The sequence below is a fragment of the Paroedura picta genome, chromosome 12 (assembly GCF_049243985.1).
Source record: "Paroedura picta isolate Pp20150507F chromosome 12, Ppicta_v3.0, whole genome shotgun sequence".
NCBI classification, from domain to species: domain Eukaryota; kingdom Metazoa; phylum Chordata; class Lepidosauria; order Squamata; family Gekkonidae; genus Paroedura; species Paroedura picta.
In genome coordinates this window covers 50,390,081-50,418,060 of record NC_135380.1, presented here as the reverse complement: position 1 = coordinate 50,418,060, position 27,980 = coordinate 50,390,081, and the positions used below count along the sequence as shown (strand labels likewise).

Below are 27,980 nucleotides of genomic sequence, written 5' to 3'. Positions count from 1 at the left end.
GAGTTCTAGCTGGTCAAAGGCTGCGGCTGCAAGAGGACCCACCCCTCCTGATGCTTAAAGTCTGCGGCTGTCGGAAGAGTGGGGTGCGCGGCAGTGGTGCAGCAGGGCAAGGAATTGCCCTTGTACCGAGAAGGCCCCAGTGCTGGGATGCGGGAAGCTTTCCGGGCGAGGAAAACTGGGCAGATTTGCAGTAGGATCCTACCCAAGTTTACAAGCCAGATCCGAGGTCTTTCATGGACTGCAGCTTTGCAGCCTCTTCCTGCCAGCACTAGAAAAACAGAGCCCCACAAAGAAGTCTTGAAGAAATCTTGGTTAATCTTATTAAAGGCGCCGTTATGCATATGCCATGTTCTGCCCGGGGCCAAGGGGCCTTGTGTCCAGCAGGGCCTGGGAAGCTGCGGCCGCCCTGCGCTTCCACGGACCGTGGAGGGGGGCCAGTTCCCAGGGGAGCAACAAACCCGGCCTCCGGGGCGCCAAGAAGCCCTGCCGGCCAGGAGCCGGGTTCCCAGCGGGCCCTTGCTGCGCGAGTGGCGCGCCGCCTGCTCCGGGCTGCGGGGCCGCACTGAACGCGGGCCGACCTTCAGGATCGGGTTGCGCCCCGGGCAGGGGGCGGGGCCGGCGCCTGGTGCCTGCCCCGCCCTCCCCCCTCCCCCCTCCCCTCCCCTCCCTCCCCTCCCGCGTGGCTTCCGCGCCGGCCAAGATGGCAGCAGCAGCAGCAGCAGCAGCAGCACGAGCGGGGGCGGCCGGGGGGGGCGGCGGCTGGCGGCCGGGGCGGGGGCCGTGGGGCCGGGCGCGGGCCATGTGCTCGTGGGGCGGCGGGCCGGGCTGGCTGCGCAGGGGGCGGCCGGGGCTGCTGGGGGCCGCCTTCGCCCTCGGGGGCACCTTCGGCCTCTACCAGGCCGTGCGCCTCCGCCTCCGCGGCCCCGACCGCCTGGCCGCCCAGCAGCAGCAGCAGCAGCAGCAGCAGGTAAGCCGGGCGCGGGGGGGGGGGTGTTTGCGGAGCCTCCGCGAGGCGCCCAGAAGCATCCGCCGGGCAGGCCCAGATAGAGTGCCGCTGCGCCTGGAGGCCCTCTTGCACCGCAGCGCCCGGGCAGCTGCGGCCCTGAAGGGGCTCTGGGCGGTTGGCAAAGAGCGCCGCCCTCGGGCCAGTCCTGGACCCGCTGCTCGTCGGGCCGGAGGGCGAGCACTATCGGGGCCGGGCACGCACCCGCCTCCTCCCACCTGGCTTTGTCTTCCCACAAAGATGTGCGCTATTCTGCCAAGGCGAAGGCTGCCGCGCCCTTCCCGGCGGGGGCTGCTTTTTTCTGTGCCTTATCGATGCTTTGTGACGGGTGGACCCCAATTGGCACTCCAGGTGTGGTCTTTCCGTAGACTGAATTATAGCCAGGATGACGCTGGCCGTTCGGTTTTAGTAGCCTTTCCGAACCATCCCAAGGATAAACAAACCACTTTCCCTTGAATCTTGCCCATAATCTTATTGTTATGGGCAGGATCTATTAATAGTGGTTATGACTAGATTATCAATAATTTTTTATCAACCTAACCTATCTCACAAGGTCATTGTGAGGACAGAAAAGGACAAGGGGCATGGATGCCATCTCGACCTTGGAGGAAGGATGGAATAAAAATGCAATATCCCTCCTTTTCTGATTTGCCCTCACAATAACCCTGTGAGGTAGGTTAGGCTGGGAGATCATGAGGTTACAATACTAGGGTCAAAGGAAGTCAAATTTATTGTATGTGGCCATAGGCGATCACAAAGCCAGAAAAATAGGAGGAAATAAGCCAAAAACACCACAATTCTAAAAATCATGTACAAAACATTTTTAAATGTCTAGGCTAGCGATCCCCAACCTGTGGGCTACAGACCAAATGTGTTCCGTCGACTAATTGGAGGTGGGCCGCGAAGGACGCCTCCCCCCCCCCCCCCCCCGGCCCTTTACAACACACTTCGGGTGTCATTGTCTCCCATCACTCCCAGATGGGACTATCTCGTTGCAGAGAAACAAGCTCAGGGTTCCCATCGATTTGTCATTGTCATGAGTTAAAATTTCCATGAAAATAAAATGTTCCTTATGTTTACTGTTGTGGCGTGTCTGTATCTTATTTTGAAGGGATGTTTAAACATTACCATAGCGATCAGAGAGCGTCAGGGCAGTGGTTGAGAGTAGAGGAGTAAACTACCCCCCCCCCCCACCGGGCCTCGGTAAAAGGCGTTGAGTGGTCCCCGGTGAAAAAAAGGTTGGGGACCACTGCTCTAGGCCACAAAATGTGAAGCTCCGGTAGATTCTAGAATGGCAACCTCTGTCAAAATTTAATAAAAAGCAGACTTGAAACCTAGCACGAGTAGACTTCACAGCTCAGTTGTGTATTCGAATTCAAGGCCTAGTCTGACAGTATGTGCCTCTTACCTATTCCGTATCCAGCTTATCGATCAGCCGTAAGCCACTTCATTTCAATCAGGGATAAAATGTACATTGATGGGAATGTACATATGGGAATGATCACATTGGTTGCCTTTACATGGTGGAGTATAATTGACAGACCTAGATGAAATACTCAGGGGAAACCTGATTTAAGACAGAATATTGTTCAGTGTATACATTTCCTCCATGACTAATCCATTCATATGAGGTTGCCATCCATTTAATGACGGGCAGAAATCCTGCAGGTGTAGTTTTCTTAGGAATGACGAGGCAGTGATTGGGGTGGGGGTGGGGGAAGGAGACCTTACCTGCTGGCATTTCTGTTTATCATGTGTTAGACACTGGAGCTCTGCTGGGGTGGTGAGTCGACTTCAAGGTAATCCCAAAGATGAGCGAGGGTAACCAGGACGCATGTTTTCGAATCTGTATTGAGTGTTTTGTCAAGATGGGAAATGCCTTCCTCCTTGTCCCCAATTAACTTGTGTCCTGAGCTGTAGGCAGCCCTTGGCAATAATTCTCTGTCTGGGGGTATTCACAGGCATCGCTATGGTGAGAGCCATGGTTATTGCAGGCTGGCCTGCTGAATGGACGATTGGGGGTGGGGTGGGGGGACAAACTGTGGCTCTCCAGATGTCCATTTATTTATCTATCTATCTATCTTTACTTTTCTATCCCACTGCTCCCAAAAGGGCTCGCGGCGGCTCACAATAAAAAACGCCAATATATAAAATCCCAATGCCTAAAAACCCCAATAAAAACTTATCAAAACCAATAATTAAACTACATAAAACAATCCAAACACAGCGGTAAAAACGGGGGGAAAATAATTCCCTTCCCAACACTAACCTCGGGGTGGATGGGGGCTGATGACCTCAGTCTGCCTAATGGCCCCACTAGATTTCAAAAGCGGGGCAAGGCAGGGGGGGCCCAGATGTACTCTTGCGCGCCGGCCTCAACCATAGACCTGGCGGAAGAGCTCCATCTTACAGGCCCTGCAGAAAGCTGAAAGCTCCCACAGGGCCTGCAGCTCTTCTGGGACCTCATTCCACCAGGTGGGGGCCAGGACTGAGGAGGTCCTGGCCCTGGTCGAGGCCAGGCGCGTTTCCCAGGGGCCAGGAATGACCAACAAATTAGACCCCGCAGAGTGTAAAGCCCTGCGGGGGACATAGGGCAAGAGGCGGTCCCTAAGGTATGGGGGTCCCAGGCCACGGAGGGCCTTGAAGGTAAGAACCAGCACCTTAAACCGGATCCAGGCAGCAATCGGCAACCAGCTGCCTCAGCTCCAAGATGTCCCAGTGAGGACCCTAGCAGCTGCATTTTGCATTTTGCACCAGCTGTAACTTCCGGATCAAGCCTAAGGGCAGCTAAGCCTAAGGGCAGGCCCGCATAGAACGAGTTATAGAAATCTATTCTGGAGGTAACTGTCGCATGGATCACAGTGGCCAGATGTTCAGAAGACAGGTAGGGCGCTAGTAGCTTTGCTTGGCGAAGGTGGAAAAACACCTGGCTGGCTACCTTCTTGACCTGGGCCTCCAATGTCAACGAGGCATTCAAGGTCACCCCCAAATTCCTGCCCTGGGGCACGATGGTCAGTTGCGTCCTCGCCAGGGTAGGTAAACGGACTTCCAACCCTGCCCCTCTACCACCCAACCACAGGAGGGGTTGAGTTTCAGGCGACTCTGCTCCAACCATCCAGCCACTGCTTCCAAACATCTGGCGGATGGTTCCTGGGGGGGAGTCCGGGTGGCCGTCCATCAGGAGATACAGCTGGGTGTCATCCGCATATTGAAGACACCCCAAGCTGACAGGTCTAGCAGAACTAAAACAGCTGAGCCGCCCCGATCCAGCTGGTGACGGAGATCATCCGTCAGGGCGACCAACACCGTCTCCACCCCATGGCCAGGACGGAAGCCTGACTGGTATGGATCGAGCGCCAAAGTTTCCTCCAGGAAGGCTAGGAGCTGGTCCACCGCAGCCCTTTCCACCCCCTTACCCAGAATCGCTAAGTGCGAAACTGGGCGGTAGCTGGCCGGGTCTTGGGGGTCCAGCAATGTTTTTTTCACAAGAGGACAAACCACCTCCCCCTTCAGCAGCTCCGGAAACTCCCCCGATTGGAGGGAGCAGTTGACAATATCTGAGAGCTGCTCTCCTATCCGGATGCCTCCTCCCTTGAGGAGCCAGGCCGGACATGGGTCAAGGGGGCAGGTGGTAGCCCTCACCTGCCCAAGCAACCTGTCCACTTCGGATAAGGAGAGCTGAAGACTACAGTTATCGTGAGCCCCTGCTCCTTACCGTTCTAGGCTCTACTGTTCCATGTTTGAACATTTCCAAATGCAAAAGGAATCAGTTTCCTTGCGAGTAGAAAACTGGCCTTGCAGGAAGTAGGGAGGGAGCTGGAAGAATTTGATCTCCCGTTTGCTTTTGTTTTTTCTTGCAAGAAACTTTGACCTGGAGGGACAGTCTAAAGTAGAGTCTTCAGCCACAGTGCCCAAGGATATGGGCCCATCCCCCTCATGGTGGGAAAGGCCTGAGGTAGCAGAACTTTGCTTCCGAGTGCAGGTGGGGGATTCTCACTTTGAATTTTCCTTCTTGTAAGAACCACACAAGTAGAAAATTAGCCCTCTCCTTTGACTTCTTGTTCTAACATTCTCTTTGTAGGACAAGTTCCAAAACCACCCTGAGTCTCCGGGGAGAGTGGTATATATAAATATAATTAAATAAATATAATAAAATAATAAATAAATAAGGTGGTGCACTATCCACAGCTGGGCGTGATGCCCTTCAGTCTGCCGTATCAAAATGGCAGTGCGCCATCTCAGAGCTTTACGCTCTGCGGATACAAGCAGGTTGGAGGTCCTTGGCCGCCATGAGGCTTGCCTGGCCTCAACCAGGGCCAGGCCCTTCTCAGCTTTGGCCCCCGCCTGGCGGAATGAGCTGTTGGAAGAGCTGCAGGCCCTGCAGGGACTCTTGAGTTCCACGCAGCCGGTCGTTTGGTTGAGACCAGGCCAGGAACATCTACCCCCCTCTGGTGTCTTTGGGCCAGCCGTGAGCTGGTACTTATTTCATTATGTTCCATCAATCTATCTGGGTGAACAGATGTTGTGTTTTGTTGCAAGCCACCATGGGCTGGCTCCAGAAATTCGCCACCTTCTCTGTCATAGTGGGGAGGATCGGTACAGTGCATTGTTAAAGTTTTATGGATGGTGCATAGATGTTTGTCGATAAGCAGGGATGTCAGCTTTTCAATGGCATTTGCGTTTATAGGCCTCAAACTTAACTTTAGATGTTGTGCTGTCCCACGCTTGGAGACAGGATACTTTGCAGTGGGTGCAGCACCATAACAGAGGGCAGCTGAAAGGAGCTAATTGGCAGAGGCTACAGGCTTCCTCTGCATTATAACACACTCAGTGCTTTGTTCCATTTCTAGAATGGTTACCAGGCTCCTCTGTGACCAGAGTTGGCACTTTTGACTATTGTTACAGTGAGCAGCGATTGCCAGGGTCAGCAGTGACAGGCTGAGTTGTATACAAAATGTTTTCCATGCCATTCAGTCTCAAGTGAATACAAACAAATCCAAATTGCTGTTTTTTCCTATTTCTCTCTTGGAATTTGTTACCTATTTCATGATGCTGTATGTACATTTAGACTTTGCCTTTTACTTCCATTTCTTGACATTGTATCTGAGGAAGCGTGCGTGCCCACGAAAGCTCACACCCTAAGTAAAACTTTGTTGGTCTTAAATTCGTTAGGCTGAGACAGAAACAGTCTTTGAAAGGTGGACATTAAAGGCTGTTGCATCTTTTCAGTGTTGGGCCTGGAGCAAGGGAAGTTACAACGTTTGTGTAGCACTAGAGCACCTCGATCATCCTCTTCATGTTAAGGGTTCGGAAGCTGAGAAAGAGGGAAGGCACCCAGTAACCTACGAAGCTGCCTTATAATGGATCGGACCCAGGCTCTCAGGCAAGAGGGCTTTCTCATCACCCACTGCACAGCTGTTGAACTGGAGGCGCTGGGGATTGAACCAGGGACCTTCTGCATACCAAGCTGATGCCTTGCCACCAAGTCACACTCCTCCTGACAGGCTGGCCAGCCTTATCTAAGGCCACCCAATGAGTTCATGAAGGAGGCAAGATTTAAACTGGGAGTGTCCTTATCTATAGTCTCTGAACATAAGCAGAAGTTTTGTTCCCCCTGCCACTGAGCTCCGGCAGGCAGCTCGCCTGTATCTTGCCTCAAGAGGCTGTGTTTTGTGCCGTTCACATTCAGATGCATCTTGAACAACAGAATGTCTTGTTTTTAGGCATTTTCAAGCCTTGTTTGGGGAAGGGGGGTTGTGTCCTTTAAGCCAGATCCGTGACCCAAAACTAATGGTGCTTCTCTTTCCCTCCAGCACCCAGAAGGCGCTCTACAGCTGACCCTGTACCAGTACAAGACCTGCCCCTTCTGCAGTAAGGTGCGGGCTTTCCTTGATTACCACGGGATGCCTTACAAAATTGTGGAGGTGAATCCGGTCATGCGGAAGGAGATTAAGTTCTCTGCATACAGAAAGGTGCCCATTCTTCTGGCCAATGCTGGGAGCACCCTGGTAAGTCTGTGGCCAGCTCTTTAGTTTTTTCATCTGCTCTGACCAGTAGGTCGATGATGTCATATCTGTAGCAGCTGCTGTTAACCCCTAGTTGTCTCCTCCTCTTGTTTCCAGTGTTTTCTGCCTCGCCTCTTTCCCTCTCCCTCCCCTTCTGTGTTCTACGTTTAGATTGCTTCCCTCTCTGCCCTTTGGGTTGTGTTCCTCTGAAGTTGTTTTATTCACTGGTGGCATTCCGGAAATAACAATCCTGAGTTCCTGATATGTTGTTTTAGAAAAACTGTGATTTTTTACCCATTTGCAGAAAGAGTTCTAGTGGGCGGCATGCTAAGCTGGCTGCTTTCTCTTGGTGCGTTTTAGATGAGCTTGAACAAAACCTGAATGAATACCCAATGTTCATTTTGTTAGATAAATAAATTGTACCCCATATCATTGCTGGAGGTTTTCTCTTTAGCCACACTTTTATTTATTTATTTTATTATTTATTGTACTTATATGCCGTCCTCCCTGAAGGCTCAGGGCGGTTTACATGGAACAAGAAAAACAATACAGATAACATCATTCTAGAACAATAAGGCGAATAACAATAACAATAACATTAATATAATAACAACAACAACATTAAGGAATGGTGGAACTATAAGAAGCCTCAGCTCAACTCTTACTGAGACCCAGTATGTTGTATAGATTTTAGCAGTCATAGTGGGGGGGGGGGCTAGGGGGCCAATTGGAAGCGATGGTTTAGGTCTACCATAACCAAATGCCTGGCAGAGGAATGGTGCAGCTACTTGGACTCCTTAAAATCAGACAAAGTTCCCTGGCAGCCCCATTCCCTACAAGGATTTCTTCACCCAAAGCTATGGTGGGAAGTGGGTTTGCAAACCACAGTTTATATTTGCTGTGAAAAGTGCACCATGGCATCTGAATCCACAAACCACAGTTTGCTGGTTAGGTGCTTGGATGCTCCAGCCATACATTGGATGCTTAATTGTAGTCAGAGCAAGCCATGGTTTGGCATGAGCCACTTCTAGCACTGTGCAGCCGCTGGTATTTTCGAAATCGGAGGCTGAGAGCTTTCACAGCAGTATGGTTTAAGGTCCCTTTAGTTGGAGATAGCAACCTGGAACTTATTGCTTGCAAATCATAACTTCTGCCGCTGAGTTGTTGACCTTCCCATATTGTATAGCAAGCACTGTGTCATTACACAAGCGAGATGCTACAAAACTCACCTTCTTGTTTGGGGGAGAGATCTTATATATGGATTGCTGGTGAGTCCATACCAACGATGATTGAATTTGCCTGTTATCCTCAATTTGACCCCCTTTGGTTGACAGCTCGCCCATTCCCATCAGTTTGCCAAGATATTACGGTCAGTAAGGAAAAAAGGGTTTGGCTGTTATGAATAAGTAGGGTTGCCAACCTCCAGGTGGGACCTGAAACTGTTCCACAATTACAATTGATCTCTAGGCAACAGAGTAGTTCCCCTGGAGAAAATGGCCACCTTGGAGGGTGAACTCTATGCCATTGTATCCTGCAGAGGTCCCTGCCTTCCACCTCAATATCTCCAGGGATTCCCCATCCCAGAGCTGGCGACCTTAAGGAAGAAACCAAGCTTCTCCTTTAAAGAATGCCCTCTGGATAGATATTGAACTCTTCCAGAAGGATGCTGTCATTCTGATGGTTGTTTTGTTTCCCATCCAGCAATTAAATGACTCTTCGGTGATCATCAGTACACTTAAAACCTATCTGATTTCCAGGTAAGGAAGTAAAGTCTGCTCCTTCCAACTTGGGTTACATTTACCCATTCCAGTTTATGCTGCAGGAAAAAGCCACAAAAAAGAGTGCCACCTAAATAAGCCATGCGGCTGGGCATGAATTTAGAGTCATACTTCCTTATAAGGCTCTCGAACCCAAGCCAGCCCTTGCAGAAGTGCTGCTTGAATCCCTGGGCTTGGAAGAAGGGAGGTCAGGAGAGCTCTGTTGTTTCAGTGGGAGCTTAAAAGCTGGAGTATGGGCTGCAGGCGCTCTTGCTCTCAAAGAGGTTCTGGAACAAAATTGTTTGCTGACCTCTCAGTACCTCCTGCTGCAGTCAAGACTGAATCTCCTGTGTTCTCTAGGAGAAGATCTGAGTTGGTGATTTCAAGTCAGACTCAAGTCAGAAAAGCCCTGCAGTAGCTCTTGAGAGCACAGAGTGCCTGGGAATTGGTATGCCATGCCAGTGTGATTCTGCTGAGAGTTACTTCCAAATCTAATCTGGTTAGATTGGAGAAACTGTACCAGATTGTACTGTAAGGGATTGGACCCTGTGCCATGAGTCAGGCAAGCCTGTACTGGTTTGGGGGACTCCCCAGGTAGGACTGCAAATTAACCAGAAGCTGCCCCCTCCCCCCATCTCAGTCTGATGAGGACTGAGCATCCAAACAACAAAAGAGGGGAAACCAACTCAACCCCAAAATATTCCCATTGGCCCAAATCTTGGCTTTGGGAGAATGTTTTATATCAGTCTTCTGGAAGAAGTCAAGCTTCCCCGTTTGCCTGTTGCTTTTCCCTTCTAGGAAGAGTTTGGATGAGATCGTGTCCTATTACCCTTCTATGAAAGCCCTGAATGAGCGGGGAAAAGAAGTGACCGAGTACAGCAATAAGTACTGGCTCATGTTGGATGAGAAGGAGACGATGCACCTTTACCCCATCAAAGCCACAAGAACGTAGGTGTTATTTTGAGGCGGAGGGCGTGTCCATCTTGATGTTTCCCTTGATGTTTCTCTTCATCAGAATCCAATTCAGTTGTTGTGCCAAGCCCTCTTTTATGCTAAGGGTGATATATGCAAGCCGTAGAATGAGCTTCCAAATCTGCAAGCAAACTCTGCTAGCTTTTCATCTCCTGTCTTCTCCATTATGCCATTTCTATCAAGCAGTGATTTCTGGTGGTAGTGGGGAACTTTGACTGTCTAGGATGTTTTTGACTGTGGTTTGCTGAATGATTGCAAATTACGGTTCAGACACAGCGTCAAACCTTAGCTCAGTTTCCTTAACTGTGGTTTGCTATGATTCTTGAATTAACAATGAGCTGAGGGAAATCCCTCCACAAATGATTTGCTGAATTGTCACCTTGTGTCTGTATGTATTATCTGTATGTATGAATGACCTCATAGCAGTGGTCCCCAACCCCCGGGCCGTGAAGGCCTTGGCGCTGGGCTGCGGCTCCTTCTCCCCCCCCCCCCCCGCAGCGAGAAGCTCGCCAAGCCACAAGCAAATCGGCCGCCAAAGCAGCCAATCAGCTCGCGGCCCGGCAAGCTTCTTGCTTTGGGAGGGGGGGGAAGAGAAGCTTGCCGGGCCGCAAGCTAATTGGCTGCTTCGGCGGCCGATTTCCTTGCGGCCTGGAGGGGCGGGGAGAGGGAGCCGTGGCCGCCAGCATGCCGGTGGCGCAAACGCACATGCGTGGACTTGCCGCATATGCGTGTTTGCCGGACGCATACGCGGCAACGCATTCTGTTCTGAACGGTGCATGGTACCACAATCTGCTTTTGGTCATGGGGAGCAGGATGCCACTCAGCCTATTACCAATTGTTCCTCTTCCCCCCCCCCCCCCCCCCACACACACGTTGTGCTTGGCCCTGATGGGTTCCCAGATCCAGGCTGGGAAATAACTGGAGATTTGGGGGGTGGAGCCTGGGGAGGGTGGGCTTTAATGGGAGATAATTAACTTCCAAAGTAGCCGTTTTCTCCAGGCGAACAGATTTCACTTGCGTGGAGACCAGTTGGAATCTCAAGAGATCTTCAGCTACTGCCTGGAGGTCAGGAATCCTTGACTCCTCCTCTCTTTTTAAAAAATCGCTCTTCCTTGTTTTTAGGGAGGAAATGAAGTGGCGGAAATGGGTGGACGACTGGCTGGTACACCTCATCTCCCCCAATGTGTATCGCACCCCTGGTGAAGCCCTGGCGTCTTTTGATTACATTGTCCGTGAGGGGAAGTTTGGGGCGCTGGAGGGCTTCTTTGCCAAATATGTGGGGGCTGCAGCCATGTTCTTCATCAGCAAGAGACTGAAAAGCAGGTGGGTGCTTCTGAGATCTTCTCCCAGGCCCGTTCCTTTATTTTAGGCATGAGAAGACCCAGGCTGCTGTAAGGCACTGCGGGAGTTCTGTGCCTCTCTGTGTTTCGTGTGTCTTTACGGAAAAGATTTCTATCCTGCCTTTAGGAGCCCGAGGCAGCTTATGCCTGGGAAAACCAACAGCTGCCCATACGTGTGTGTTCTGTGTTGCATAGGCAAATAAGAGTATTATCTAAAAACAATACGCATAGTGAGCTAGTACAGTAACAGAAATGGGACATTCAGTAGCCAACACATTAGGATTTTAGAAGTAGGGAACCGCCAGAAAGCAGTAAAGCAGTAACGCATGGCAGTAGAAGTCACATGAGATGGTCAGTGGTATAGAAATTGCGTTAATAGGATCCTGCTGCCAATCAGTTGTACATAGTCCCTCATCATTCTGCCAAGCAAGTTCATTCATTCATTTATTAACTTTCATTGGCATATAAGAATATTTCAAAGTATATTTGGCAGAAGGTTATATTTGGCAAGGCAAAATGTAAACAGGCAACAGCAAAACAGTAAAGGAGCTTGTTTCTGGCTATAAGTCAGGGATTCCCAGCCCCTGGGGGTCCATGGGAGTTCTGGAGCGGGTTGGCAGCGCTTCCCCTCTTGCCTCAGATTTGGGCCAATGGGAATGGACTCAGCTTCAAGCTAGGGACCCGGCCACTTGCACTGTTTCCCCTCGCCTCCTCCCAAGCATGAGTAATTTCTCTGGTGATTTCTGCAGCTGGGAGGGGGCAGAGCCTGCACGCTTACCCCTACCTTAAACCACCTCCTGTCTGTCCTCCCATCTTCCTCAAACCTGTTAACACAGGTGGTGATGTCATTTCCATGGATGTGGCCAGGAGGCATGGCCCACTGACATCACTTCCAGGGCTCCTCGAAGCCTGAAAAATTATCTCGGGGGGTCCTCCATGATCAGAAGGCTGAAAAAGCCTCCTATAAGTACTTCAACTAAAAATTTAGGAACTGTGGCTGTAATCTCAGGTGAATGATAATTCAATAGATATGGGAATGAGTATTCCGTATTTGCAAGATCTTTCAGATATAATGAAAGGAAAAGAAGTTCATTATAGGGAATCTCATGAAACTAGGAATCTAGAATGATGTGTTGAGTTGTATCTGTTGAGTTTGCAGAACATAAACATTAGCCTCTCCTGCAGTGGAACCCGCTGATATTTCTGGAGTAACACCTTTGAGGGGAGAACATTCTCCTGGCCATCATAAAAGTTCTGCGATGGAAATGGTTCTCCAGATTACAGAAGGAGTGAGCCATCCTTCCAGGCTGAATTTGTAAACCAGATTTAGTGGGAGAGGGTGTATGATGCTGCTGCTGCTGAGAAACAGTTTTGTGAATCCAAGGTCCAATAGTCTCTTTATGACACAAAAGATGGTTGATTCATTATAAAGGAGAAAAGAATTGCACCAATAGTGCAATTTGAGAGATTTTTAATTCATTAGCAGGAAACCATGATGCACAATGGGAGTTGTTGTTTTTTTTATTAAGGTTAAGCAAGTTTGTAAAACCGTTCTGTATTACCTGCATGGAAAAACCCCTCTTGAAATGCTCAGTGTTGCAAAAGGCCAAGAGAATGAGACATTTCCTGATCTCCGGCAGGCCATTCCCCAAGGTGGAAGCCGCAACAGAAAAGGCATGGGTACAGGCAATGGTTGATTTTGCCCATTGTCAGGTTGGCCCCTGCAGAATTCCCTGCTGGCTTGAGCCAGGGTTTTGTGATAGAGCACAGTGAAAGAGGGAGGCCCGGGTGTGAAAATCAGTACCTTAATGAGCCAGCTGGGTGTCGTGGTTAAGAGTGGCAACCTTTAATCTGGTGAGCCAAGCTTGATTCCCCACTTCTCCTTCACAGCTGGGTGAACTTGGGCCAGTCACAGTCCTGTTAGAACTGTTCTCACGGAGCAGTTATGGTAAAGCTCTCTAGCCCCACCTATTGCACATGGCATCTGTTGTGGGGGGAGGAAGGGGAGGTGAATGTATGCCGTGATGAGACTTCTTTGGGAAATGAAAAGCAGAGTATTAAAACAAACTCTTCTTCTTAAACTGAGCCTGGTAATAGACAGGCTGCCAGTGAAGGGTCTGCAGAATGGGTGTAATATGCATGCTTGCATTGTAGGTTCTGGACCAGTTGGGGTTTCTGAATTGATTTTGAGGCAGAGCGACTGATGATCCATTTGAGCTCCTCCTGCAGTCCTCTTAAAATGTCTTTGACACTACTTTTAAAAAAACCTGTCTAAGGCACTTTGAAGCATCTCTTAGTGGTAGATTTGTCCTGATTTTAGAGGGCTGGCTAGAATTTTAAATGAAAGCCTAAGAACCCTTGTGTCTTGTGAGGGTCTCTTGCTGCAAGGACAGCCAGACAAAATTAACATTTCCCGGTGGAAAGTTAACTTTCTCTTTCCGTAGGCACCATCTGCAGGACAACGTCCGAGAAGACCTGTACAAAGCAGCTGACGACTGGGTGAAAGCCATCGGCAAGCACCGAATGTTCATGGGGGGATCGCAGCCAAATCTGGCCGATTTGGTAAGGATTTGGGCAGAGCCAGTGGGAGTCAATTGTTTTTGACTGTCCGTTATCTCCTTCACAACAGACCATTGAAAATCCTTCACCATGGAATGCTGCTGGTGACCAGATATTGATTGAAAACCCACTGCAATTCTTTTTCAATAGCTTATTTTCATAAAAATAAAGAAAATAACCAGACATCTTTCCCCATGACCGCATGAAGCTACGTGATAGTGAATCGGACCCACTGGTTCCTTTGGGTCGGTCTTGGCTACTCAGACTGGCAGCAGCACTCCAGGGCAGGGATGGGCAAACTGTGGCCCTCCAGATGTCCATGGATAGCAGTTTCTCAGTGGAACAGGCTTCCTCGGGAGGTGGTGGGTTCTCCATCTTTGGAAATGTTTAAACAGAGGCTGGAGAGCCATCTAATGGAGAGGCTGATTCTGTGAAGGTTCAAGGGGGTGGAAAGCTACGGTGGATGAGCAAGAGGGTTGTGAGTGTCCTGCCTAGTGCAGGGGGTTGGACTAGATGACCCATGAGGTCCCTTCCAACTCTATGATTCTATGACTGCAATTCCCATGAGCCCCTGCCAGCATTTTCTGGCAGGGGCTCATGGGAATTGTAGTCCATGGACATCTGGAGGGCCACTTTTGCCCACTCCTGCTGCAGGGTCTCAGGCAGAGAGGAGTCTTCCATATCCCCTCCTGTCTGGCCCTGCAGGGTTGACCTGGGGACCCTCTACCACCCGGCCACAGCCCTTCCAGGTAATGCAGCTGGATTTATATGGACAGGGAGTCCGTTTTTCCTTTCAGAGAAGCTGAGCAAACTAATTGGCTTCTTTGTTGGATCTTGCTATATATGTTTCTGCTAAATCCAGAATTTTAATCAGCTGTGCCTGCTTTGTTGGTATGGCAGAAACTCAAATGCTGGTTTTAGTAGGTAAGAGTAGGGGCCCCTAATCTGGAGAACCATGTTTGGTTCCCCACTCCTCCTCCATGCAGCCAGCTGGGTGACCTTGGGCCAGTCATGGTTCTCTGAGGGCTCTCCTAGCCTCACCAACCTCCCGAGAGGTAGGGTAGACGATCGTAAGCTGCTTTGAGACTCCTTCGGGTAGTAAAAAGTGGAATACAGAATGCCAGCTTTTCTCCTCAAGCACTTGGGCAGGAAGAGAGGTCTTTTCCCTGAAATCATTGAACTAGCAATGCTAGGGATTGAATCCGTTCTGGAGATTGTACCTATGTGCCGAGCAGGTCCTTGCTGAGCCTTGCCGAGCTACGGCCCCTCCAGGCTAAGCTGACAGACGATGGTCTCTGAGCCAGCTTCAAGGGCTTTTTTCTTTTCTCATCTGCACAGGCTGTCTATGGCGTCTTACGAGTCATGGAGGGACTGGAAGCTTTTGATGACATGATGACTCACACCACAATTCAGCCTTGGTACCGTCACATGGAGGCAGCCATTGGACACGCTAGAGTGGCGACTGAGGTCTTCGGGGGCTGAATTGCAGCCATTGCCCCGCAGCCCAAAACACGCTTGTAGACAGAAATCATTTTGAGTTGCAAGGAAAACAAGAAAGAAAATCACGGAGACAGGACTGGAAATGAACTAACTGGAATGCACAGTGTAGATATAGTCAAGGTTTTTGGGGAAGCCAGGAAACAGTAGAGGCATGGGCCTTGCTTCATCATAGGAAGTACAAAATGCTGGATGGAGGTACATAATAGACGTTACACTTGGCAAGAGAATTCTGGCTTTAAATGTGCGCAGAGATTGTACAGACTGTGGTGACAGCTGTTTTGGTTCTGCTTTTGACATTTGACTTCCTGTGACATTTCTGACTTGCCTCAATGTCTTTCTGGTGGTTTTGAAAAATCGTGGTGGCACCCAGATACTGGCCAGAAAAGGGCACTTGGCAAAAGAAGCACCTGGTGTGATGGAAAAGAAGAAATAAGCTGTGGATCTGGAACCTCCCCCCTTCCCTCCGCCTTGCCCCAAATCTAACAGCTTCTTTCTCTGGGATGGATCCTCTAGTTAGGGCTTCTGTGTTACCTGCAGGCAGGCTCAGATAGCAGATTATAAACTGGCAGCAAACCACTCTAAAATGTCTCTTTGAAAATGGATGGCCGTTCTGGAAATCATCCTCCTGGCTAGAGCAACAGTATTCTTGAATGAGCAAAACCCAAGAATGCCTGAATTGCTGCCTGGCTAAGAAATAGCGTCTGGGTTGCTAAGCTCCTACTCCTGAGGCACTTCCTTGTCAAAATGAGCACTGGCATTTGTTGTGGGTTAGGGAGAATCTTGACCTCCATTGAGAACCACAGTAAGGCAAGGGGGACACACCTTTGGGGCAGCAGCAGGGACATGTTACTCGTTTAAAGTGCTGCTGCTGAATTTGAACCTGATCGGTGCCATCTCTGGTTAGGACTGCTGGCGGTGGAGCGACTAGCTGGTAAGGCTGCTCCCTGCCTCTTGGGAAAGGCCACAAAACAGCTTTTATAAGGGTCTGGGGGAGGTCCCTGCCTGAGTTAGGAAGAAAACTGCCTAGAGCAGGAGGAAACAGGTATCTGCAAACTCCCCTCCTGTTGCTATCTGGGGCTGCATGGGTAGCATCCCTGAGCTGATACACCTGAGGGGGAAGTGAGGCCAGATCTCCCTGATACATGGATGAAGATTGTAACCTGTGAGAATGGAACCAATACAAATTTCTGCATAGAAGTGATTATCACACATTATGGTCGATACACTGGCAGCATGTCACTTTAGAGAAGTTGGTGAAATGTAAAGAACCCCCAACTCTTAGGACAGCATGCTTATCCTGTGATTTTAGGCTGGTTTAACGGTTACGGCTTAATGAGCAAGAAGTCCTTGGCATTTCACGGTTGCGAGGGAAGGGTTGGGATTCTAATTCTACTGCATTCCCAACTTACTGTAAGAATCACAGGTAACTGTGCCATTTGGGGCATGGGGGGATTGGGAAAATGCCCAACAGTCCAGTTATAAGTTTGTAGAATAAATATGGCTTCATGCAAATTTGGGTTTGCGGTTTTCCATGTGACTTGGTAATCTTTAATGTGAATTTCTGAATTAGGCTTCTGTGTTTATGTTTGGGAATAACTATGCTTGGCCACAGTGGAACTTTTATTTAAATATAGGTCGATAGGATTGTGCGGTGGATGAAACCATGGATGTCAGTAGGATTACTCTGTGAACAGTGATTCTTTGCAGTTTTGTAGTCCTCTGCATTCCCAAGCTGGCCAGCCCTCAAAGGTGGGTCAGTTTGCAAGCGAAAAACAATTATAGCCAACAGATTCCTTTTGGGATGCATGCTTCGGCTCGGCTTGGCCACCTCGGCAATCACCGAAGCCTGAGGCGGTGCGTAGGAGGCCAGCTCCATGGCGCGGAGAGGAGGAGCAATGTGCTAGCCGATGGCCGCACATGCGGCCAATGGCTGATGCACTGCCGCCACCCCTCCTCTCTGTGCCATGGTGCTGGCTGGCCTACGGACCGTCTCGGGCTTCGGTGATCGCTGAGGCGGCTGAGCTGAAGCGCACATCCCTATATATGATCAAGTGGCTGCAGCTGAAATGGAATCTGCGTTTGCTCTTCAGCTGGCTTAATGCAAAATTCAGACATGAATTTGTTCTCTTCCCCTACCCCCTTTCATTTTCAAAGCCATCCTTTGCCTATGTATCCTATTGGTAAGAAAAGTTCTACTGAAATCAAAGACTTGCTTCTATGCTCATATCCTGAGCAGTGGCATATTGAGTTGGAACTTCCCCTCTTGTGAGAATGCGTCTTCTGTTACCAGGGACGATTGCCACCGGCAGTGACAATTTGGGGAAGTTGTGTATGGATGTATGGATGCATTGCCAGTTCCTCATGCAGAGTTTGCACTCTCTGTGAAAGGGAAATGCCCCCTTTCATGTTCCTCTTGTTCCATAGACTGCTTGCAGTATAGTGAGCTGATTATCAGGGATCCAGCCCTCTGTGGATGTTTCTCTAGATTTGAGAGGAACAATATTTGCAATAAAGTATCTTTGCTGCCTCTTGGGAGAATCTTGTTCTTGTCTCTTTTACATGCAGCATTTCTGCAGTGAAATATCTCTGGGAGCCCACTCACATCACCTGTTCCTTGAGAGCCAGCTTGGTGTCATGCTGAGGAGCAGCAGCTTCGAATCTGGAGAGCTGGGTTTCATTCCCCACTCCTCCACAGGCAGCCAGCTGGGCAAGTCACAGTCCTGTTAGAGGTCTTCTCACAGTGCAGTTCTTTCAGAGCTGTCTCAGCCCCAGCTTCCTCACAGGGTGTCTCTTGTGGGGAGAGGAAAGGATGGCAATTAGGAGCTGCTTTGGGACTCCATAAGGTAGTGAAAAGTGGGGTATAAAAACCAACTCTTCTTCTTCTGATGCTTTGAACTGGAGATGCTGGGGACTGGACCCGCATATCTTCTATCATCTTCCCTCTACCTTCTAATTTATAGACCACCCCCATTAGACCTGCCATGTTTGGGCAGTTCTCAACATGCATAAATACAATGCAAAAAAGTTTAAAACGTTTTAGCAGTTAAAAATAGCGACACGGTGGTATCTTCATTGGTGTTCTTCCTGGGGTCAACGGTGAGAGATATCTAGATGATGGCAGAAGAGGCTCGTTATGTTGGTAGACTCATTTGTCCAAACAGGCCTCATCCGTAAGCCTGGCAGAAGAGCTCCGCCTTACAGGGCTTGCAGAACTGTGATAGTCCCGTTAGGGCCCTGAAGTCCTCTGGGAGCTCATTTCACCAGGTGGGCCTGGGACAAAAAAGCCCTGGCACTGGTTGATGCCAGTCAGGCTTCTTTGGGGCCGGGGACTACTAGGCAGTTTGCAGACACTGAGCACAGGGTCTTCCATCCAGAGGACGTACGCAGATAGCTGGTCCCTGCCTATGTATGATAAAGAATAAAACCAAAATGTTGAAGTGAACCCAGAACTCCACTGGAAGCCAATGTAGATGCTTTATGTGGGCCTTCTTCTGGGGACCCGCGGAACAGCATCCGACTCAAGGAACTGGCTATCACACACAAAGCCTTAATGTCCTTGGACTTTCATATGTGGAGGACCCTGACTCTGTTTCACTCATCTGAAAAGGGCCATTTGGGGCTGCTGCCATGTATTTACAGGCAATAGCAATAACTGCATGTCCCCAGGGACTTCTTTGCTGTGGCTTCCTTTGTAGAATGGCCAGCTCAAGTCACCAGAGTAGCAAGGCAGGCATTTCCCCACCTCCGCTAGGCCAAGTTACTCGTGGCCTATCCGGGCCCTGAACACCTGGCCACAGTGATCCATGCGATGGTCGTGCAGAAGATGGTTGGGAAATATAGGTTGTCCCTCCGCTCCCCCTCCCCACCCATTCCAGATTCATCATTGGCCATTTGGGGAGGGGAGAACCAGTTGCCTTGACCATATATCATACAACCTGATAAATGTTTAACAATTAAAAAAAAATTAATTCAAACCCATTTGGGAACCCCTTCCAGGGCTGTCAAGAAACCCCAGGGTTTCACAAAACCCTGGCTGAGAAAGCCTGGGCTACAATCTGGAAGATCCAGTTCAGATCCTGACTTGTGCCATGGAAACTCGCTGGGTGACCTTGGATCAGCCCCATCTTCTCTGCCTAACCTACCTCTCAGGGTTGTTAGGTAAAAATGGAAAAGAGGAGCATGATGGAAACACAGCTGGGAGAAAGGGATCGGTTGGGGTGGCCAACCTGTGCCTCCCCAGATATCCTTGGGCTACAATTCTCACCAGCCCCTGCCAGGATGGTGCTGGCAGGGTCTCATGGTAAGTGTAGTCCATGGACACCTGCTGGAGAACCGCAATTTGGCCACCCGTGACCTCCCTCCCTTTTTGACAAGCAGCCTGATGAGTTCTGAGGAGGCTGGAATATAATAATAATAATAATAATAATAATAATAATAATTTCTAAACCTCCCCTCCTCCCCCGAAGCTGCTGTCAGCTGAGGCCGTTTGGCGCAGGCGGCGTCTTTGCAGTTGCCATAGCGACCATCCCTCAGCTGGGCGGGGGGCGGGGCTGTTATGACGCCACGCCCCTGATGGGCGGGAGACGCCGGACGGGCGGCAGGCCGGCGAGCTGGGGGAAGCTGCGCGGGCGCACTCGCAGCGCGGCCGCGAGACGGGGCTCGTGGGGGCGGAGCCGGGGGTTTGAATCGACCAATGGGGGAGCGGCGGACCGCGTCCTGGAGGCGGAGCCGGAAGTCGATCTGCGGTGCTTGGGGCGGCAGCTGCTCGTCAGGCTGGTCGTGCCGCTGCGGCCTCTCTTGGCCTCGCCCTCCGGCGCCCCGGCCTCTGAGTCTCCATGGCAGCCGCGGCCCTTGCAGCTACCGGCGGCTCATCCACAACTTCGAGGAGGTCCTGAGGCGGCGGCTGCGGGGCCGCTTCAGTTCTGCATGGTGAGGAGGGGCGGGGAGGGCAGAGCCGCTGAGCGGAGCCTCCGGAGCCTGAGGCAGTCTATCTCCCGGCCCCGGCGAGGGGGCGCAGCGTCCTGCGGCTGGGAGGCTGGCCTATGTATGATAGGGCAAAGCCCCTGCTCACGTGGGATTGGACGCGGTTGCTTCTCCGCCTCGCCTCCCTGGACAGGCTTGTTCGTTTCCTGTCTTGCCTGCCTGGCTCCTTGAGGCTCGTGGGGGATTACTGGGATGCCAGCCTCCAGGCGGGACCTGGGGATCCCCTGGAATTCCAGCTCATCTCCAGACTACAGAGCTCAATTCCCCTGGAGGAAAGGGCTGCTTGGGAGGGGGACTGAGGGATGCCAGCCTCCAGGCGGGACCTGGGGATCCCCTGGAATTCCAGCTCATCTCCAGACTACAGAGCTCAATTCCCCTGATGGAAAGGGCTGCTTGGGAGGGGGACTGGGGGATGCCAGCCTCCAGGTGGGGCCTGGGGATCCCCTGGAATTCCAGCTCATCTCCAGACTACAGAGCTCAGTTCCCCTGGAGGAAAGGGCTGCTTGGGAGGGGGACGGAGGGATGCCAGCCTCCAGGTGGGGCCTGGGGATCCCCTGGAATTCCAGCTCATCCCCAGACTACAGAGCTCAGTTCCCCTGGAGGAAAGGGCTGCTTGGGAGGGGGACGGAGGGATGCCAGCCTCCAGGTGGGGCCTGGGGATCCCCTGGAATTCCAGCCCATCTCCAGACTACAGAACTCAGTTCCCCTGGAGGAAAGGGCTGCTTGGGAGGGGGACTGAGGGATGCCAGCCTCCAGGTGGGGCCTGGGGATCCCCTAGAATTCCAGCCCATCTCCAGACTACAGAGCTCAGTTCCCCAGGAGGAAAGGTCTGCTTGGGAGGGGGACGGAGGGATGCCAGCCTCCAGGTGGGGCCTGGGGATCCCCTAGAATTCCAGCCCATCTCCAGACTACAAAGCTCAGTTCCCCTGGAGGAAAGGGCTGCTTAAATAGTGGAATCTTCGTTGCATGCAGAAGGGGTCAATCTCTGGCACTTTCATTTAAAATGGTCAGATAGTTGATGGCCTGAAAGGCCTGCCTGACACTCTGCAGACTCACTGTTGGCCAGAGTATGTGAAACTGACCTGGACAGGCCAAGGAACTAACTCAGGATAGAGCAGCTTCAAATGTTCAGTTATAACTTTACTCTCTCCACCAGAAATGTTGAGCCCAGAAGTGGGTCAGTGGTCATTGCACTTGAGTGGGGACACAGGTTCCTGGTAGCAGCAGAAAAGAGCAAGAATCCAGTAGCTCCTTTAAAGACTAACAAAATTTGTAGCACAGTGTGAGTTTCTGTGCGTCATCCCCTTCCACAAATGTTGTTAGCCTTTAAGGAGCTGTTGAACTCTTTCTCTTTTTTACTGCTACAAACAAACATGGCCATTCATCTTGATCTAGCTTCATGGAATGTTCCTGATAGTTAGCACCCATCTCCAGTTTCCGCATGGTATTTTGTATCCACTGAAAATTCATAAACAGTCCTCAGAGCCAGTCCTACGTAGAACTTGTTGTGGTCATCTGATCTGGAGCAAGGATAACCATAGGCTGATCCAGCCTTTATGAGCAAAGCCATAGTTGGCACATCAACAGATCTTGGGCAGAGGGCTATGTCACAAGCAGGCGGTAAAGTCTGGAACTTATAACACCCCCTAGCTGTCAGTCTACTTATTAAGTGGGAGTGCAATCCTATCGTGTACAGCCTGTCACCTGAATCTACTTTTGACAGTACTGTGGACCACCTCAGTCTTGTCTGGCTTGAGCTTTAGTTTACTGACCCTCATGCAGGCTATCACCTCCAGTAGACACTGCTTCAGCATGTCTGCCGTCTCCTCTGATTTGGCTGACAAAGGGAAGTAAAGTGTACTGTTGTTGGGATGACATCACATTCATAACCAGTCCCTGCAGTATTTTCTGTGTATCCTAAAGAGCATAGAGGACAGGCAGAACTGTGTGGGATCCCACTGCACGGCTGCAGGACATCTAAGCAGTTCTTGTCCTAGCTGGCTAGGTAGGACTAGAGTTGCTAATTCCCATCTTGGGCAGCTGGATCAGAAAGACACCATGGCATCAAGCCACTGAGAGATTGCATTCTCAGTAGAGTTTCTTAATGGACTCATGCCTCCCTGTCCATGTCCCAGGGAAGGCCGTTGGTCACTGTCATTTGGGGATTTCAGTTGCAAGGCAGACTCTGCAGACTTTGGTTGGCATTGGTGCAGATATTCCTGAATTGTTGTTATGTCTGTGCCTAATGAGTGAGAATACTTGACAAAACTTAGTAATTAAATATATATATATATATATACTTGCAGGTTGTCCCCATCCCTCAAGAACGGAGTACTAGCTTCCACCCAAAGAAAACTATCACCAGCACCTGAAGTGCTACCACTTTCTGTACGTGACAGTGCTACATGGCGTAAGAATTTCCCTTATGCTCTAATTAGAGTGCTAACTTTTAAGGTGAGGTTTTCTCACCTCATACTGAGGGGCAGGTGAGGGGGGACCTGCCTCGGTCTTGTGGATATTCATAAACAGTGTGATTCTCCTTGCGAGGGTCATTACCAATTGGGATGAGAGGGGTATTTATCATTTGAACTTGAATCGCTGCTTAGAGAGTTAGACCATAAAAGAACATCAGGTGTAAGAGTTTCAGATGAGGGGGTTCCATTGCTTTTGTTTCGTTTACTTATAAATAACATAATTTAATAAAATGGATTCATGTTTGAAATTACTTAATGAGATAAGCCCAGGGAACTTAGAAAGTCAAGCTGCTAGGCCTGAAAGCCCCCAAATGTTTGTGTTCCAGAGATTTCTATGGAGCTTGTGTGATCTCAAATGAGGATGAGCCAGTTGGCTGCCTGACTGGTATAGTTACTTTCTTACCCCCATTCATCTCAGTTGGCCTATGGGAGACAAGGGAATTTGGGGTCCTGTGTGAAGATTAGCAGCAGGTAGCCAAGCTGGAAGCTGGTTTGTACCCAGCTCAGTTCTTGTTTCAGCACAAGCAAGCTTTGTGCGTATACACAGACTCATATGCGCGCACACACACACAATTATAGAAGAGAAAAGGACTTTTCCCAAGGGGACCCATTGACCTCCATTGAGGCATATCCATGGGAAGAAATGGTAGTGCTGTGCCAGTTGCTGTTACTTGCTTAAAATGCCATGTGGTCAGCTGATGTTCTCATTGCATGGCTTCCTTGGCAAGCCAGCTGAATGGAGCCAGGTCAGGAGGCTGACCTGTTTGGAGGCCTCTGGTTCTGGTAGCTCTTAGTAGATACACTGCAACCCCAGGATCCTTCACTGAGCAAGGAACTTGTAGATTTTCCGAAGACCTGGATGTTATTGAAACTAGACAGGAAACTTAAGCAATGACTTTAAAAACAACTAATTAGAATAGGCAGAACTAGCACACAGTGCCATATTTCTGGCATTGTACCTTTACAAGTTGGAGGGTTTTTCTCCATGTCTGAATTGGCCATTCGTCTGGCTTGAAATTGCTGCATGCTTTTCCCTTCTGTGAGAGAGCTGCAGGTCCTCTTGGACTTGAGCATAAGGAATTGTTGTTATTTCCAGTCTACTTATTCACAGGTTCTTTTTTCCACTGTACTGATTGCCCTTTTCCCACTTGTTGGAGAAGAACTATGAAGAGCCGCTCCTCAACTCCCCCTTTGCACGTCCATGTGGATGAAAACACCCCTGTCCATGTCCATATTAAAAAGGGTCAGAAAACACCACCTCCGGCAAAACCCCAGGTATGAGTGTGCAGCTGAGTGTTTGTAGGGGCTGTGCTTGGAAAGCCAAAGCCCCCAGAAGCACCAGTGGAAGCTCAAGGCCTGTTCCTGTTGTTTGAAGTGTTAATAAATAAATGACAGCCATGTTTTGCTGCTGGTTGGCATGTTTAGATTATGCTGCTACCCATTAGTTTTTATGCTGCTGCATGTTTGGCTTTTTAATTTTAATTTTTTTTTTGCTGCAGCTTAGAATATACAGTTTCCTGTTTGCTTTTTGTTGCAAATTTAGTAAATGTGCTTAGATTATACAGCTGCCAGTTTGGTGGGTGGGTTGTGGGGTTTTTTTGCTACAAATCTCTAGTAGACAGCTGCCTGCTTGTTTAGGGTCTTTTTTGCTGAGGTTTTAATAAGCATGCTTAGACTATACTGTTGCCTGTTTGCTTTTTGCTGCATACAGGTAAGCAGACAATTTGCATTGTGTTGGTTACTTAGTTTGTAATCATGGTCCTATATTTTCCTTATCAAACAGTGTGTCATACCACCTTCCCAATTAACCGTGCTCCCGCAGAGTTCAGATCTTGTTTACTGTCTCATAGGAAAATCAGCAAAGCTCAGATTCAGATTCAAATCTCTGCTTCCATGAAGCTTTGGCCCAGTAGTGTTCTCTCATCCTATTCTTCTGCACAGGCTTGTTAGGAGGATATACTGGAGGAGGAGGAAGCTGTGCAGAGCCCCCAGAGCTCTTAGAGAAATAAAAATGTGATAAATCCAATTCAGTAGAAGTCTGGAGGGGCTAGAAATGCTTTTCCTGCAGAGGCCGCAACTTGCATGACTTTAAAACATGCAGCCCTTGGGTTAAGAAGGAATGAGCAGCCACGGAGTTAAACAGCTGGAACTGGTACTAGTATTCCCTTATCTTATGGTATTCCCTTCCTCTTTCCACAAACGGATTCTAGTATGAGTGCAGAGTTGTGCATGAGGTTTAAAAATTGACTATGTAAAATGGAGTGAACAGAGTTCTAAAATAAGATATCAAGAATCGACCAAAATAATTTGTCTTACCCCAACCCGGCCAAGGTTAATTTTTGATTTAACTGCCATTAAAACAAATGGAACCAGTGGGCAGTCTAAGCCCCATTGCTTTCAGTGGGGCTTAGACCTGTAACTTGAGCTGGATCTGCCCATTGGGTCTAGCAGGCACTTATGCATTGAATGTCCCTTGAAGGCGCACTGCACACGTCTTTTCTATGTGTTCGTATTAGAAGAGGCTTTCACCACCTGAAAGACTAAAGTATTAATTATGGCATGTGTTTTCCCTGACTAGAGCCACTCTCAGATGCACAAACTGCGCCCGAAGTAGGTGGTCAGGCACATGAGCACACATGAACACACACACACAGTGTGGTCCAATGGCTGTGAAATGCAAACAGTCCGGTCTGTGATGTTCCTTTGTAAAGCACAGATGTCTACTACCAGATGTACAGCAAGCCTTTGCATCAGTGGTCACAAGCAACAGTGTACTCAACATGTCCAAGAATAACAACTCCTCTAAATGTTAGAAGAAGCCATTATCTGAATAGAGGCATGATTAAGTTAGTAACAATTTTTCCTGATTAAACTGTAATCCAGCAGGGCTGTGCTGAAGCCTCCCTCTTGAAGTTTTTTGTTTTAAAGAGCAGAGGCTGAATTGGCCATAGGGTAGATGACCTGCTTCCATGCCCTTTCACAAATGGAATATAATTTGTGGGCTTTACTTTATGGAAACATTGCCTTAACATGCCTAGCGGGTATAAATCTAATATGCTTCTCATACGTTACTGGTGGTGGCAGAAGTGTTTCAGCTAAATGTTGCCAATGTGTGAGATGAGGAAAGGTACTCCATACATTGCTTAGAGCTGGAAGCTAGGAACGTCATCATATGGAGTGTTAATATGGAGAGAAAGCGAGCTGAATGATAGAAGCAGTAAGATGAAAAGCTTTTCCACCCTTATTTTAAGTTGCGTCGGACAGTGGGGGGATGACAACGACTATTAATCTTGCAAAATATTTATTTATTAAACTTATAGCTCACCTTTCTCCTGGGACTCAAGGTGGGTTACTTAAGAGTAAAAATCTCTATAAAACCCCGCAACCTAAAAACAGCATTATTCCCAGAAAACCAACCTGTCAAGATCCCTCCTACCTCCCACAGTAACAAGGGGCTGTGCTAGATGTTATAGTGAAGCCTGATCATATTAACCCGGCCTCAACCACAAACCTGGTGGAAGAGCTCCGTTTTACAGGCCCTGTGGAACCTTGCAAGCTCCATGATTATTTTGCTGAGCTGGCTGCTGTTAAAGGTTTGCCCTCAGAATCACAAGGCTATCAAGTGTATATTGAAGCCACCTTGGAGATATCACAAGCCTACATCACAAGAGCTGGTGGTAATGCAGGTGAGTCAAGCACCTTGGAACTGTCTGGATTAGGAACTCCCCTGCTTAAAATATTATCGATGTTGCTGAGTCCTCTTCTCTGCATCTGAGAAAAACTTGTATGTAGAACTGTTGCATACCACAGCAGAATCAGCATCGCCTCTAATCATGCTGGAAACCTGCTCTTCTGTTCATAAGAGAATCGGCGGTCTCACTCGTCTTGCCTGCATACCTGGTTTTGCTTGCTCCATGGAGTCATGAAGTTGCATCGTAGCCAATCCATTCTGCAGCTTTGGATCTTTACTGGGGCCTGGAAGAGGTGCAAGGGGCACCACAGACCCCAATCTGTAGTCTTTTCTGCAGCCTTGGAGGACATCTTTTTTGCCATGCACCGGACCTAATCCTCGCCGGGTAGCCAAGGCCAGCATTGCATCACAAGAGGCCAGGTTTACCTGAGTGATGTCACAATAATCCCTGACTGGCATAGAATACCGTGGCTTTCAGCTTGGTCCCACACTCTGTGAGCAATGCGAGACCTCTCTTTCTTTTTCCTGGGCGCGGTGACTGAAATGGCAGCTGTGATGTAGAGCGTGAGGCTTCTCCGTGGTACTGTTTGTTGGAATAACTTGGGTGCCTTCCGGTTCTGTTGCACAATTTGGTGTAAGAGTGAATCTGGGCAAGTGTCCTGCATTAACTGATTTCTTCTCTTCTCCTTCCTTGCACATCAACCCCCCCCTCCCCCAGCAAAAGCACAAGCAGAAAATGAAAGGGGATACCGTGAATGTGCGCCGCAGTGTCCGAGTAAAAACCAAAGTCCCCTGGATGCCCCCAGGCAAAACATCCATCAGAGAGTCATCTTACAAGTGGGAGGTAGGACAGCTGCTGCTTCCTTTGGAGCCTGACAGAAGCTATTTCTTCCATCTCCCCCCCCCCCTCCCCATGCACCCAGGGAGTGCTTGGGAAATAGGCCCCGGGCTTCTGTTGGACACATTTCTCCTCCTGTAGGGTGGAAAAGCAGGTCCTCCAGACAGATAACTAGAGGAAAAGGGAAAAAACCCTCCCGAGTTTTAAAAAGAAAAAGCATTCATTTTAAAAGCCCAAAGTAGAATGAACAGACCTGAACAGTGGCATTAAAATGGCAGGGATTGGGTTGACTCGGTCAAAGCACAAGAAAATAACATCATTTAGAGCTGGCACATGAGGAATAAAAAGAGTAGACATCAAACTGATGGTTCTGATGGGGATGTTCTGCAGCTGGGTGCCCCCAATGAAAGGGCCCTGCCTGTGGTTACCACTTAACCTAAAAAACAAAAAGGCACTTAAAGCAACAGTCTTAAGGACTGGACAGATTCATACAGGAGAAGATGGTTCTTTATACTCTTTCAGTTTCTCCCCGCCATTCTTTCTGTGAAAAAATTAAGTGGGGAAATGCTGCTTGCATTTGAATCCATTCTCCTTATTGGGTTTTTTTTTTAACCCTCCTGTCTTTTATGATGGGAGACTGATCTCCTGTGCAGTCCTTGGTAAGGGATAGCATCTGAACAACCAGGGCAGCTGAGCGTTAGAGTGAATGCCAGCCAAAGTTATTTGTACAGCTTTGAAGAGAGATGGATTTTTACCAGATTAACCACAGTGGCTTTGTGTGTCAGATGAGCGTGGATGTCTAATCCCGGGCCGTTCCCACCACCATCCTCACAGCGATTCCGACTGAGATCCTAGCGG

The 27,980-nt window shown here is 49.4% G+C and overlaps 2 protein-coding genes across 9 annotated transcripts in view; both read left to right on the top strand.

Moving 5' to 3' along the window:
• Positions 1–36: 36 nt before the first annotated feature.
• On the top strand, positions 37–17,668 carry PTGES2 (prostaglandin E synthase 2). The gene is made up of 7 exons (XM_077304990.1): positions 37–967; positions 6,817–7,011; positions 8,710–8,765; positions 9,564–9,713; positions 10,860–11,060; positions 13,522–13,639; positions 14,975–17,668. Exons 1-7 carry the CDS (start codon positions 347–349, stop codon positions 15,116–15,118), a joined length of 1,485 nt encoding a protein of 494 aa, XP_077161105.1. The 5' UTR covers positions 37–346; the 3' UTR covers positions 15,119–17,668.
• A 2,114-nt stretch (positions 17,669–19,782) lies between these two features.
• Positions 19,783–27,980, top strand: part of ODF2 (outer dense fiber of sperm tails 2) — a 49,454-nt gene continuing 41,256 nt past the window's right edge. Inside the window, exons 1-4 of one of the 8 annotated variants that reach the window (XM_077306704.1) lie at positions 19,789–20,065; positions 22,426–22,529; positions 23,705–23,868; positions 27,003–27,128. In XM_077306704.1, coding sequence (XP_077162819.1) covers positions 19,830–20,065; positions 22,426–22,529; positions 23,705–23,868; positions 27,003–27,128 — 630 coding nt within the window. In that variant the 5' untranslated portion in view covers positions 19,789–19,829. Of the gene's footprint in view, positions 20,066–22,425; positions 22,530–23,701; positions 23,869–24,244; positions 26,865–27,002; positions 27,129–27,980 lie in introns of those variants that run through there. The other 7 variants (XM_077306708.1, XM_077306707.1, XM_077306705.1 and 4 more) reach the window with 7 other exon arrangements.